Source organism: Camellia sinensis, chromosome 2 (assembly GCF_055761805.1).
Source record: "Camellia sinensis isolate YWXY chromosome 2, ASM5576180v1, whole genome shotgun sequence".
NCBI lineage: Eukaryota > Viridiplantae > Streptophyta > Magnoliopsida > Ericales > Theaceae > Camellia > Camellia sinensis.
Window position 1 is genome coordinate 33875581 of NC_138962.1, and position 13448 is coordinate 33889028.

Here is a 13448-nt window from a genome sequence, read left to right on the forward strand (position 1 = left end):
TATAAAAATATATGAAATGTGTATTGAATTTTAATTTTTTAACATTATTACGCATCGTTAACAAAACCCTTCATAATAGATTTGAATCACACGACATTGTTTTTTTGGGGATATTTTTTACAAACTTTATAGTATCATTGATAAAAATATGGATTACAAGCAACACAAAACAAAGAATGTATGATGTTAAATAGGAAATTACATAAACTCACACCACCACTTCAATGGCTTATTAACAAAGAAAAGAAAAGAACACATGACTCTTTCAGTCCCCAAACAAATTGCAAGGAACAGACACACTCAAAACAAATATCAATCAAATGTTTATGGAGTTTCGTATGAATGGGAAAGGTTTTACTGGTCGAGTTTGCTGCCGATGACATCGACGTCGAATCTGTAACAAAATTACTGAGTTTCATATGAATGGGAAATGTTTTACTGATCGAGTTTACGTATTTATGTTTTTTTTTTCAAATTTACAAACTGAGACAATTATTTATAAACTAAAAAAATTATCAAACAAGTTTTTATGGTAATTTAAAAAAAAAAATTTAAATATAAATTGAAAACTGAAAATGAAATGGTTATCAAACAGACTTCAGATGGTAAAAATGTCGTAAAATTAACAAATAATTAAATAAGTTACCAACGTAAGAAATGACTTATCAAAAGATTCTTAGGCTATGTATGGTTTGATTTTTAGAAATTTTTTTTAAAATTAAAAATTAATTTGGTTAAGCAATAAAAAATAAAAAATAATTATCATTTTTATATAATTTTTATCTTTTGAGTGGTTAGAAATAATTTTTTACAAATTAAATTGAAGCAACCATACGTATGTATATAACCTGCCCAAAAATTAAAATAATAATTATTTTTTACCCTTAAATGATAATTATTTTTCATTTTTTATTTCTTAACCAAATTAATTTTTAATTTTTTTAAAAAAATTCTAAAAATCAAACCATACATAGATTTGAATCACACGACATTTTTTTTTTGGGGGGATATTTTTATCATTGATAAAAACATGGATTACAAGCAACACAAAACAAAGCATGAATGACGTTAAATAGGAAATTACATAAACTCACACCACCACTTCAATGGCTTATTAACAAAGAAAAGAAAAGAACACATGACTCTTTCAGTCCCCAAAACAAATTGCAAGGAACAGACACACTCAAAACAAATATCAATCAAATGTTTTTGGAGTTTAATATGAATGGGAAAGGTTTCACTGATCGAGTTTGCTGCCGATGACATCGACGACGAATCTGTAACGGACATCGTTCTTCTCCAAGCGCTCAAAGGCAGTGTTGATGTAATCCATCTTCACCACTTCGATCATGGAAGTGAGCTCTTTCGCTCTGCAAAATTCAAGCATCTCCTCTGTCTCCGTCATGCTTCCTATGAAGCTCCCTGTTACTGTCTTCCTCCCTTTTAATTCAAATTCAACAAAACCATCATCAGTTACCACAAAACCCGATACAGAAAAAATATACAGAATGATGTAACAAAATTATGAGCACTGCTATATAATCATAAAGATTATACAAAATTATTATACAGAATCAAGTGTCTAAGGCTCATGTAATTCTGTATAAAAATTATACATGTACAAATTTTATATATGAAATTTGTAACAAAATTATGTGATAATGACATTATTAAAAATATAAATTATCTTAACGTATCATTAGTTTTAATTTTAAAGTATGATAAAATCAAAATTAGTTACATCATTTTTTATTAATTTTTGTTTATGTATAAAAAAATAATTAAAAAAGCCACCCTTTAAACGAGCTAATATTATGCACATATATAATGGGTGTTTGGAAAGTTACGATTTTAATAACTTATTTTAGTAGATTAAAATTTTTGTGTTTGGAAATATGATAAAAAAAAATTTATAGTTAAATATGATGTTTGTAAGAAAAAAAAAATGATTATAAATTTGATATGATATTTTATTTTATTGACTTTTTTAACTTGTTTTATTTTATTTTAATAAATTTTAGCCTAAATTAAGCTAAAATTTTACTTCCCAAACAGGCCATAGGGAGAAAAGTAAAGGCCAGTTGACTGAAAGTTTTTTTTTATTTTAATTGATGAAGCAATTGCGATTTTTATTTATTTATTTTATTATAAAATAACCTATTAAGTAATTAATATTCTATCATTTCTTTTATAAAAAAAAAAATTTAAAGAGGGAGGCGAAGGAAGAGAGAGAGAGAGTGACTGACCAAGAATGACAACAGGGGTGAGAAATTGAAGAGGGGTGTTAATAACACCCGTCAAAATTAACTTTCCGTCAAGTTTCAACAAAGAGAGGTAGGGCTCGAGAGGGTGGAAGACGGGCACTGTGTCAATGATGTAATCAAGCGAGTCAGCCAGTTCTTGCACCCGAGTGACGTCCGAGCTGACCAGGTAATCGTCCGCACCAAGGTGCTCCAAAGCCTCCACTCTCTTCTTGTCGGAAGAACTAATGACAGTCACGTGATGCCCCATGGCTTTTGCTATCTTCACCCCCATGTGTCCAACCCCTCCAAGCCCCAATATGCCTCCTCTCATCCCACTCTCTTTCAGCCCAAAGTGCTTCAGTGGGCTGTACACTGTCACCCCCGCGCACAGTAGCGGCGCCGCCTGTTCCACCGCCATACCCTCTGGAATTTTCACCACAAACCTACCAAAATTTGGGAAAAAAATGTAAAATATAATTATAGTCACTAACCCAAATTATTTCAAACATTTGGACTAAGGGTTAGTTTGGTCAACTTTATTTGGCTTTTTATTTTTATTTTTATTAGTTTGAGTCGATTTTAAAAAAAAAAAAATTATAAACGAGTAAAATTTTTCAGCATAATTTAAAATTTTTGGGTAAAACTGGTATAGGATTCTATGTATCGCCGGTGCATGAAGAAGCATATATGATTACTTTTGATCAACGACCATGGAACCAGCAAATCCACCTTGGGTGGGTTTGCCATCAGTGTAGACATCATTGTAGGACCATATCTTCTTGTTGCAGTACTGCTCTACATCTGCGTTGCATGGCTTACAATTTCTGCAGCATCCAACGATGCATCCAACTCCCACCGTATCGCCTACTCGGAACTTGGCCACACTGGATCCCACCTCCACCACTTCACCCACCACTTCATGCCTTCATTTAACAAAAAAAAAAATGTTATTTAAAGATAACCAATTATCAAAGCTACACCTATATCATTTAATCCTAAGTAATTAGCTATTGGATTATAATTTATTAGACATAAATAATTTAAATAAATTTAAAAAAAAAACTGAAAAGTGTTTTTAACTTCTAGTTCTTAATTATCATTTTTTAACTTATAATAAACTCACCCAACAAGCTCATTAAATTATATATTGAGATTTTTGTATTTGTATTTCGGTATTTTCATATAATCTTAAGTAATGTATTGAGATAGGATATTTGGTTTCAAATCTATTTCTTAATTTAAAAAATATTAGAAATTAATTTGATAAAAAAAAATTAATAACTGTTATCATCACATGATTCTCTTTTTCTTTGGGTAGAAATAACTTTTAAAATTCAAAAATATCATTTTAACACTTAATTTTGTTAAACTAATTCTTATATTAAAAACAGATTGTGAAACCGAAATCAAACAGGGTGGGGATTGAGATCCTATGCAAAAGCATATTGTTCAAAGAATGTGTATACATAGATATATGTATATATATATATATATATAGAGAGAGAGAGAGAGAGAGAGAGAGAGAGAGATTAAAAATACCCAGGAACCATGGGGTAATTGGACATGCCAAGATCATTTTTGATCTGATGAATATCAGTGTGGCAGATTCCACAGCAAATCACCTTGATGAAAACATCTTCAGGGCCTGTGTTCCTGACATATTTTTGAGAAACAGAGAGATTTGAGAGAGATGATCAATGGATGCAATATACAAATCTACTATTATTAAAGAAACCTAAATTGGTTTAGTGAAACTCTTTTCTTTTCCTGTTACATGGTAACTTTATATATTTATATATGTTAAAATAAAAAATTATTATACACAAGAAGGTAAGTAAGTTTTGAACTCAATTAAGAACATATTTATTATTTAATTAACATATATATATATTATGATATTAAATTTTTTATTATTTATTTTTATTATTAGTTGTTTGAATTACACACGGATCGCATACCACCCCTAGTATAATTAATACAGACACAGATACATAATTGAAGTTTAAAAAAAAACAGAGAGGGGGGCAGGCTTGAAGGAGATTACCTGAGGGTGTAGGTGTAGGGTGCGAGAACCCCAGATGGGTCTGTTGCTGCCCATCCTGTTGTTGTTCTTTCCTTGTCTATACTTTCCATTTTGTCAAATTGCTTTGGCAATGAAAAGTTTATATCTAGAGAGACAAAGAGAAGAGGAGGGGGGAAGCTGGGGGATTAGAGACGACTGCTGTATGTATATATACAGGAAGAAAGGAAAAAGGGTTAATTCTATTACTATTAATTATATCATTTATCTCTCGTATTCATGAATTGATATATATTAATTTTTTCAATTATTAAAATTGTATAAATACGTCATTTTTAGAGCAGTTTAGAAGGGGTTTGCAAAATTAAAAGTGATATATTTTTAGGAGGACTTGTGTATAAATCTTAATAAGTGGGCTTATTATATAATTCATAATTTTTTTTATTAAACATTATTAAAAAACATCACAAATTATTAATTTTTAACGACAGATTGAAAATTTTATCACAAAGAATGTCACTAATTATAAATTTTAGCGATAGTTTTAAAAAATCATAATAAAAATGTCATTAATTTTCAACTTTCAGTGACAATTTAAAAAAATTGTCACAGAAAAATGTCACTAATTGTAAATTTTAGCGACAATTTATAAAAATCGTGACAAAAAATAGTCATTAATTGTCAATTTTTAAAAGTATATGTAAAAAATATCACAAAAAATTATTTTTAATAACGATTTTATTAGGATTTATTTTTAATAAGACTTGATGAGAATTAAGTCTAACTATTATGACCTATTGATAATTTATTCATATTTGATAATTGAAAAAGTCAAAATATATGAATTTATAAATAAAAAAATAAAATAATATTCACGAATGATTGACGAGGTTTAGTGTAAATGACTCAAAGAAAAACACAACAGTGGCATAGATTGCTCAAATAATGTGTCATTATTCTAAGTGGGTGTTTGGGAAATGAGTTTTTTTTAGTTGTAGGATATTATTGGAGAAAAAATTTTTTGTGTTTAGGAAGATAGTTAGATTTTTTTGTGGTTGGATGTGATGTTTGTGAGAGAAAAAGTGAAATGATTATGGAGTTTGATGTGATATTTTGTTTGGATTTGTTTTTTTTTTTTTATTTTGTAAAATATTTGTCTTGTAGTGAAAAAAATAAAAAAAATCCAAAAATCAAATTCCCAAACACCCTCATAAACTTTAGAGTTTAAGTTTTGTTATGATTCATTATAGTATTAATTATTATTTACTGTTGTTATCTTGGCTATAATAAAAAAAAGTCATTAGTTATGTGTCAAGTAAGATTTATTTATGATTTATTGTGATGCTTTTTAATTATACCCGAAAGTGATTTGATCATAACACAAAGTGATTGTAAAATAATAAAATATCAAAAGTTATATGTGATACAATACATGCCAAATAAGAGTGTATTGTAAAAGCTCCAGAATTTTATGATTAGTTTAATACACCTATTTTTGAAAAACATTTAAAACACATAAAACACAACCGGAATAATGTAATAATCACATTCTTTCAATTATAAATCACAATAATAAATATTTTGGATCATGAAAAAGCATGTCATTTGTATGGTGTCGTTTGGGAAGAGTTCATTTGGGCTCTTCTGGTTCTTTGAGCCACAAAAGACAGAATAGGCTATTTGAGCCATAACAGACAAAACATCACATCCAACCCATAATCATTATACTCTTTTCTCACAAAAAAAAATCAAAAAAACCAAAAAACCCTTCCCAAACTAAGCTTTTGAGCCCAAGCTCAAAAAGCCAAAAAGCCAAAAATCCAGCCCACTTCCCAAACGGAGGCATAAAAATTTTGTACAAATTTTTTTTGTTTGTTTAGCAGTATTCAACCTATTAAGGTTCATTTGGAAAGTGGATTAATTTTTTAATTATTTTAGTTTAGGGTTAAAAAGTCTCGTTTGAAAAGGATTTTTTTTAATTTTTGTAATAGAAAAAATGTAATAATTATGAATTAAATGTGATATTTTATCTTATTAAATTAAAATAATCTATTTTAATTTATATGACTATTTTAGTCTAAACCTATCTTCTCAAACGGAAGCTTAGTTAGAGCATTCCCACCAAAGCCCCTAAAGCCCCTCTTTACCTATTTTAAGGGGTAAATGGCTCCCTATCCACCTGCATCAAATTCCCTAAATGATCCATTAAATTAGTTTTTGCTACAGTGACTCACTGCAGCTCCCTTATATTTTTGTTTTTGTTTTGTTTTGTTTTGTTTTTTTTTTTTTGCTTTGCTTTGTTTAGAGACTGCAGTACATATTTATGATTTTTATTTTTTTAAAATTTATAATTAAAAATTATATTATAATAAAATAAAGAAAAAATAGAGAGTTTGTTAATAGAATAGAGAGTCTGTTGAGAAAAGTAAATGAAAAAATAATTCTTAAAATAAGGAATAATTTTTTTAATAATATTTTAAGATAAAATTTAGATAAATTGGTGGGATGCTCTTAGATCAAGTAAACTTGCCATGTGGTGTAGATTTCTTTTTTTTTATTTTTTATACAGCATATAGAGTACAATTCAAGTCTTATGTCTGTTTAGTTTTAATATCATATATGATGTGATAAGTGAATAAATAGTACAAATAAAGTTTGGTGGAATGTCTGTTATCACCCACCAACTTTGGAGGTGTTTGGAATGTTGTAAATAAATATATTTTTTAATTTTTTATAAAAATAATATAAAAAAAATAGATAGAAAATAGAGAGAAAATGATAAATATTAATAGATATTAATTGATGTAATCTAAATAAATGTATATATGCAAAAAAATATACTTTTTTAGTGCATGTTAAACATGCACTTGTTATCTCCGGCAGATAATCCAAGAGGGGGTGAATTGGTTTATTAAAAATTTTACAATATTAAAAAATAATAAACACAATATTTAGAATTTTAACAAATAAAAAAAAACAGAACAATAATTATAAATATAAAAGTAAGAGAGATAGGTAGAGAAAATCAAACACTAAGATTTATAGTGGTTCAGCACGTCGGGCCTACGTCCACTCTCCAAAGAACCTCATTGAGAATTTCTTTACTATTAAAATGAATCAGTACACCACCAATGCTTCACCAAGCTTGTGGATTTTGCACAGGTCTTATTTTTATCTAATGAGCCTCATTCAACAATAAATTCCTCACTTTTACAAAATTTCTTCACAAAATAATAAATAGGGATAAGAGGTACTTCAACCATTTTTTACAATAATTCTCTTACAAAGAATAGATATAAAAGTGTAAGAACAAAGACTACACTTAGATCTAAAATGAAAGAGCAGAATACACTTAAAATTTTAGAGCACACATATTTTTTATCTTCAAGTTCTTAATTTTTCTCTACACACAATACTTCTATTTATACCAAAAAATCTATCCGTTGGAGAGACAGACGCTCCTTCGGATCATGAGAAATTAGCACAAAGCTCCATCGTTGCAACGCCCCAAATTTCTAGCCCAAATGATAATACAACAATCATGGCTCTTTCAAAGAAAACTGAATATAAATCTCTAAACTTATATTACATGATACAATAGTTCTTCCTGCAACAATACATTAATCCAACAACAAGTAAATAAACAAATAAATACTCCTAAGGGTTTACAAGTTTCCAAGGCTTGAGCCTGGTTACACAAAACGGTTATTCAAACCCACACACATACAGCTCTTGCTTACACACAGAGTCACAGCAAAATGAGAGTCTTGTACTCTCAACACACATTTCCTCACCTTTAGTTAGGCGGCATCACCACATATTTTCCTGCACAAAAATTCCGTAGGGTGCGCATAAAGCCCAGTAAAAAATCCTTAACAAAGTATATACATTTTATACAAGTCTCAAGAGATGAAATGCACATGCCATGCTATGGCCTTTTTGAAGATAAATCACATTTTTATCTTTTGAAAACCATCATACTCAATGATGTCATGCAATTTCAATTGTTCAAAACTTAACAATTTATTTCAATGGCGGTAAATACGACTCTGGTAATCCCTAGGTCGGTGTCTGCAAGTAGACTATACAAGTACTACCAATTTGTTATTTTTACCAGCATTGATTGGAAAGCTCGACACCTATAATCTGTCATTTTTACCAGTTTTAACTGGAAGGCTCAACACCTATTCAATTTCATCTACACCACCTGTCAAGACTTACTACCGTATTTATCCCAAAACCAATTCATGGAAACTTGTTTCTCAACATTCTTTTCTTAATGCAAGTTTTCAAATCAACTTTCAAAGTTTAATGTAATCAAATGAAGTGATATACTAATAACAAAAGATGAATATAAATAATTTCATTCCAATTCATCATCCAAGGAATAACACAATTCCCTCTTCTCAAGTATCCTCAACAATTAGTCATTTCAAGATTATTTCAACGTTTTGAACAATAATTTCCAAAATGAACAACAATTCTCATATTCCCTGAAATTCATCATTTATATAAATATAAATAAGAAATTTTCCAAACATCCATTTATTTTAACACACAAAATAAATATAATAATATCATTCATGGATTTTCAGTCTCTTTAAAAAAAATTCCCAAATTCTAGATTTTCTCACCAAAACTATACAACTCAAATCTTTTGAAAGAAAACTTTTCAAAATCATCTTTTCTTCAATCAATGAAGATCAAAACCCATAAGATCATTTTAAAAGAATAAGAGACAAACCCACTTTCAAAATCGCTCAACTTCTTGAATCTACAATCAATTTTCAAAACTATCGAATGATGATTTTGAAAATAATCTAGATCTTGCAAATATATATATACATATATATATATATATAACTATAAGAAAATCCCTACCTTAAGTTTTAAAGAAGAAATGAAATGAAACCCCCAAAATCAACGGTGTCGAAACTCGATCTTCACCACACACAACGAAGCCCTCGAGAAGTTGTGACGACCGGTTTTGTTGTGCGCTTCTTATTCCTTTTGTTTACCTTTGGGTTTACCTTGTTAGAGTGACGAGTTTCACTTGGAGCCTTGTTGTTCGTTGGAGTTTGTTGTGTTTAGAAGTTGTTCTCAAAATCCTTGTCCTTGTTTGCTTCTGTGTCAAGTTTCACACGTCTCGGAGGATGCGAGGTTGAGACATTTCCGGGCTGAAGACCAGGGCCGCATGTGCAGATTTCAGGGTGTGGGCAGCTTGCACACTACTAAAAAGACATGTGCGGGAGCACGCGCGGGAGCACGCCCCGCACGCCCGGGAGAAGGCTCCGCACGTGCGGGAAGTTAGGTAGATCCGAATTTTGCTCTTTTTCTTCTCTTTTTGGGCTGATTGGGTGTCACTTTTGTATATATATCTCTCTCTCTCTAAAAACATTTTATTTTCCTTCTCTCTACATTTCCTACCTAAAACCTCACAACCTTTGATTTCTTCAAACCCATTGGGATTTAGATCCAAGTTTTTCATCAAAGTTGGCTGTCTAGGCGAGAGCTACGTTGTGTGCGGTGGAGATGGGGTTTCATCGTCGTCAATTTTGGGATTTTCAACTCATTTATTCTTCAAATTTGAGGTAGGGATTTTCTTTGAGTTATATATATGTTTTTACAAGATTTAGATGATTTTTGAAATCATCCTTTAAATTATTTTGAAAATTGATTGTTGAACCAAGAAGATGGGTGATTTTGAAAGTGGGTTTACTTTCTTGTTCCTTTTAAATAGAAATTGAGGACTTTGAACTATGTTGATTGAAGAAAGATGTTTTTGGTGAGATTTTCTCAAACATTTGAAGAATGGTTTTGGTGAGAAAACCTAAAAATTTGGGGTTTTTTTTTTTAAAAGATGTTCAAAATTCTTGAAAGATGTTATATTTATTTGTGTGCCAAATAAATGGGTGTTTTGGAAATTGTTATTCTAAAACAAAGAAATGTTGATTTAGTCTTGAATTGACTAAAATGTTGAGATTGCTCAAAATATGGGAATTATGTTATTCTCTTGGATGAATTGGATATAAAAGTATATAAATTCATCTTGTGGAATTGTGTTGAAAAGAGGATTGAGAATTTCGATCACAATGGTATATTGGCCCTGTTTGGTACAACTTTTTTTTTCAGCTTATTTTAGCTTTCAGCTTAATTTAAGCTACTTTGATGTGTTTGGTTTAGCTTAACAATGCAGCTTATAGCTTTTTGTAAGTCAGAAATCAGCTTATTCTTTGAGTGGGGCAGGAGAAACTTAATTTATAAGTCAGAAATCAGTTTATGTTCATAGTTATAAGTTATAAGCTGTTAAGGCATAAGCTATAAGCACTTTCTCACAGCTCTACCAAACAGGGCCATTGTGTGGAACAATTGAATATGGAAGTAATGTTGTATTGCATTATTAATGATACATTGGCATTTCAATTCATTGGATTATTCTAAAACTTTGAAAATTTGCATTGAGAAAAGAATGTTGGGAAACAGGTTTTCATGAAATGGTTTTAGGGTAAATACGGTGGTAAGTCTTGATAGGTGGTGTAGATGAAATTGTTTAAGTTGGCCTGAGTGTCCTTAGTGAAAGACTAGAAAGTCGCGCAGATAGGTGTCGAGCCTTTCGGTTAATATCGGTAAAAATGACAAATTGGTAGTACTTGTGTAGTCTACTTGCAGACACCGATCTAGGGATTACCAGAGTTGTATTTACCGCCCTTGAATGAAATTGTTAAGTTTTGAATAATGGAATTGCATGGCATCATTGAGCATGATGATTTTCAAAAGATGAAGGTGTAATTTATTTGCAAAAAGACATAGCATGTCATATGCATACATCTCTTGAAACTTGTATAAAACGTATATACTTTATTAAAAATTTTCTACTGGGCTTCATGCTCACCCTACGAGATTATTGTGTAGGAAAAGACGTGGTGATTCTGCCCAACTGAGGGCGTGGAAATGTGTGTGTTGGGAGTACAATGCTCTCACTTTGCGTGGCTTTGTTTTGTAAGCCAAGGGCTATATTCGTATGGTTTGAATAACCAATTTGTGTAACCGGGCCTAAGCCTTGGAAACTTGTAAACCCATGAGGGTATTTATTTGTTTATGTCATCTTGATTTGAGGTGAACGTATTATTGTATGAGGATTATTTGTTTCATGTATTGCAAACGTGAAGGTTTACTTTCAGTTTTACTTTAAAGAAACATGATCATTGTATTATCATTTGGGTTAGAAATTTGGGGTGTTACAGAAGTTAACCAACTTTGATGAAGAACTTATGGTAGAACTCTAATGGATCTTAAGAAATAAAGGTTTTGATCCAATTTGGCGTAGGGAAATGTAGAGAGACGGGAGAGGAAAGAGTTTTTAGAGAGAGAGAGATATATGCAAAAATGATCTGAAATATCAGATTCACGAACTGATATAACATGGTCTGCTCGAGCGTGGAAAGCCCGCTCGAGCGTCAAACACACTTTCCCAGTACTTTTGCAGACCCGGTCAAACTTCTGAAACCAAACATTCTCCACTCGAGCGCATAAACGGCCGCTCGAGCGGACAAGCAACTTCTAATGCATTTTGAATTTTGCATTTTTGTTTTGGGGGCGCTGCCCCTCAACGCCGCCAGGGCGCTGCCCTAGGACCCGCCAAGGGGCGCTGCCCCTTGGACCTTCACGAGCTGACCGGGCAGCTCGATCCCCGCCAGGGCACTGCCCTTGGACTCGCCAAGAGACGTTGACCCCTGGACCCCCGCGAGCTGACCAGGTAGCTCGATCCCTGACATACTCAGCGAAGTGGCAAAACTGGGATCGCTACAATCGTTATGGGTTCCTTGAAGTCAAAAGCATCATGAAAATTGTGTCTACTTTGTAACCTTTTCTTTTTCTTTTTGCAAGCAAATTCAAATAACTTGCAACTTTTTCTTTTTTATTCTGCAGGCAAAACATTTTCAAGGATTTGTTTACAAATAAAAATTAAATAAGTCTTCTCATTTAATCATTATATTATATTACTTTCAAGACTTTGACTATATATATGTATATATTTGATGCATCGCACCGCCACCGACTATTTATAAATCTTTAATATATTCAAAAGATGTTTCATATAAATCAACTATGGTTATAATCAATACATTCAGATATGATTGTAAAGTAAATTTGAATTTAGTGCAATTTGTATCAAAATGATATTATACAAATTTACTCAAAGGAGACAATCACATCAAATTTGTCAAAAGATGAATAGTGATCAACCGGATTATTCAAAACATTACTAGTAAAATTTTCAAAATATTTTTATTTAAATAATATTTATAACAAATGTATCATACAATATATATTTTAAACAGATAATATTTTGTGTCAAATAATATAAAATATTTATATTACTTACAAATTTTCAATTAATATTTTAGACATCATGAAAATTAAACAACATGATTAATATTTTTCCCCTTTTTGATGAGGGCAATATTTGTATGGATTTGACATAAAATGAAAATCAACAAGTTATTTGCTAATTTTGTAACATAAGATATTTGATAATTTAAAGTACATGCATGCACAACAATTCAAAATCATATTTTTTCTCCCCCTTTGACATCATCAAAATAAAATATGGAGATAGGAAACAAACACATTTGATAAAATAATCTGAGATGCTAAAAATATAATAATGGTTCTTAGGTTTTGTCGAGATCATTGTGGGGATTTTGTAGCATCTCTGGCGCACAAAATGTTGACAAACAAAAGATTTGAGTAGATATGCATCGAGTATTGGATCGGTGAAGTGTATAAAAAAGTGACAATGATGATAGGCAAAGATATGAAATTATCAAGTGTTGGTAGAGAAAAATTTGTTTTACCTTCTTGTGTAAGCATGTCATTCTTTACCTTAGCCATCAATGGTTTGGACACGCATGAGGTGCCTGTAAGGCAGGCAAATGAGAGGTTACCAATGGTGCAGTCACACATTATTCCTATAAATGAGAGTCCTAGTGTTGTTGGTAATCAGAATGATATCGATGCTATTAATAACATTATGACTCTTAATACACAGGCAATGCCTGCAGTTTCTAATATGGCTCGACGATTACAAGCAAGAATACAAGAAAATCAACAATGAAGAGATGAGGTGTGCTTGTTAAAACAGTAACTGGCTAATATTCGTAAGGAGGAGAGAGAGCTAGAAA

The 13448-nt window shown here is 30.9% G+C and overlaps 1 protein-coding gene across 1 annotated transcript; it reads right to left on the bottom strand.

Moving 5' to 3' along the window:
* Positions 1 to 1063: 1063 nt before the first annotated feature.
* Positions 1064 to 4529, bottom strand: LOC114273393 (cinnamyl alcohol dehydrogenase 1). The gene is made up of 5 exons (XM_028215175.2): positions 4288 to 4529; positions 3783 to 3896; positions 2939 to 3166; positions 2247 to 2686; positions 1064 to 1440 (listed from the first exon to the last, which is right to left on the bottom strand). Exons 1-5 carry the CDS (start codon positions 4374 to 4376, stop codon positions 1238 to 1240), a joined length of 1074 nt encoding a protein of 357 aa, XP_028070976.1. The 5' UTR covers positions 4377 to 4529; the 3' UTR covers positions 1064 to 1237.
* Positions 4530 to 13448: the final 8919 nt, after the last annotated feature.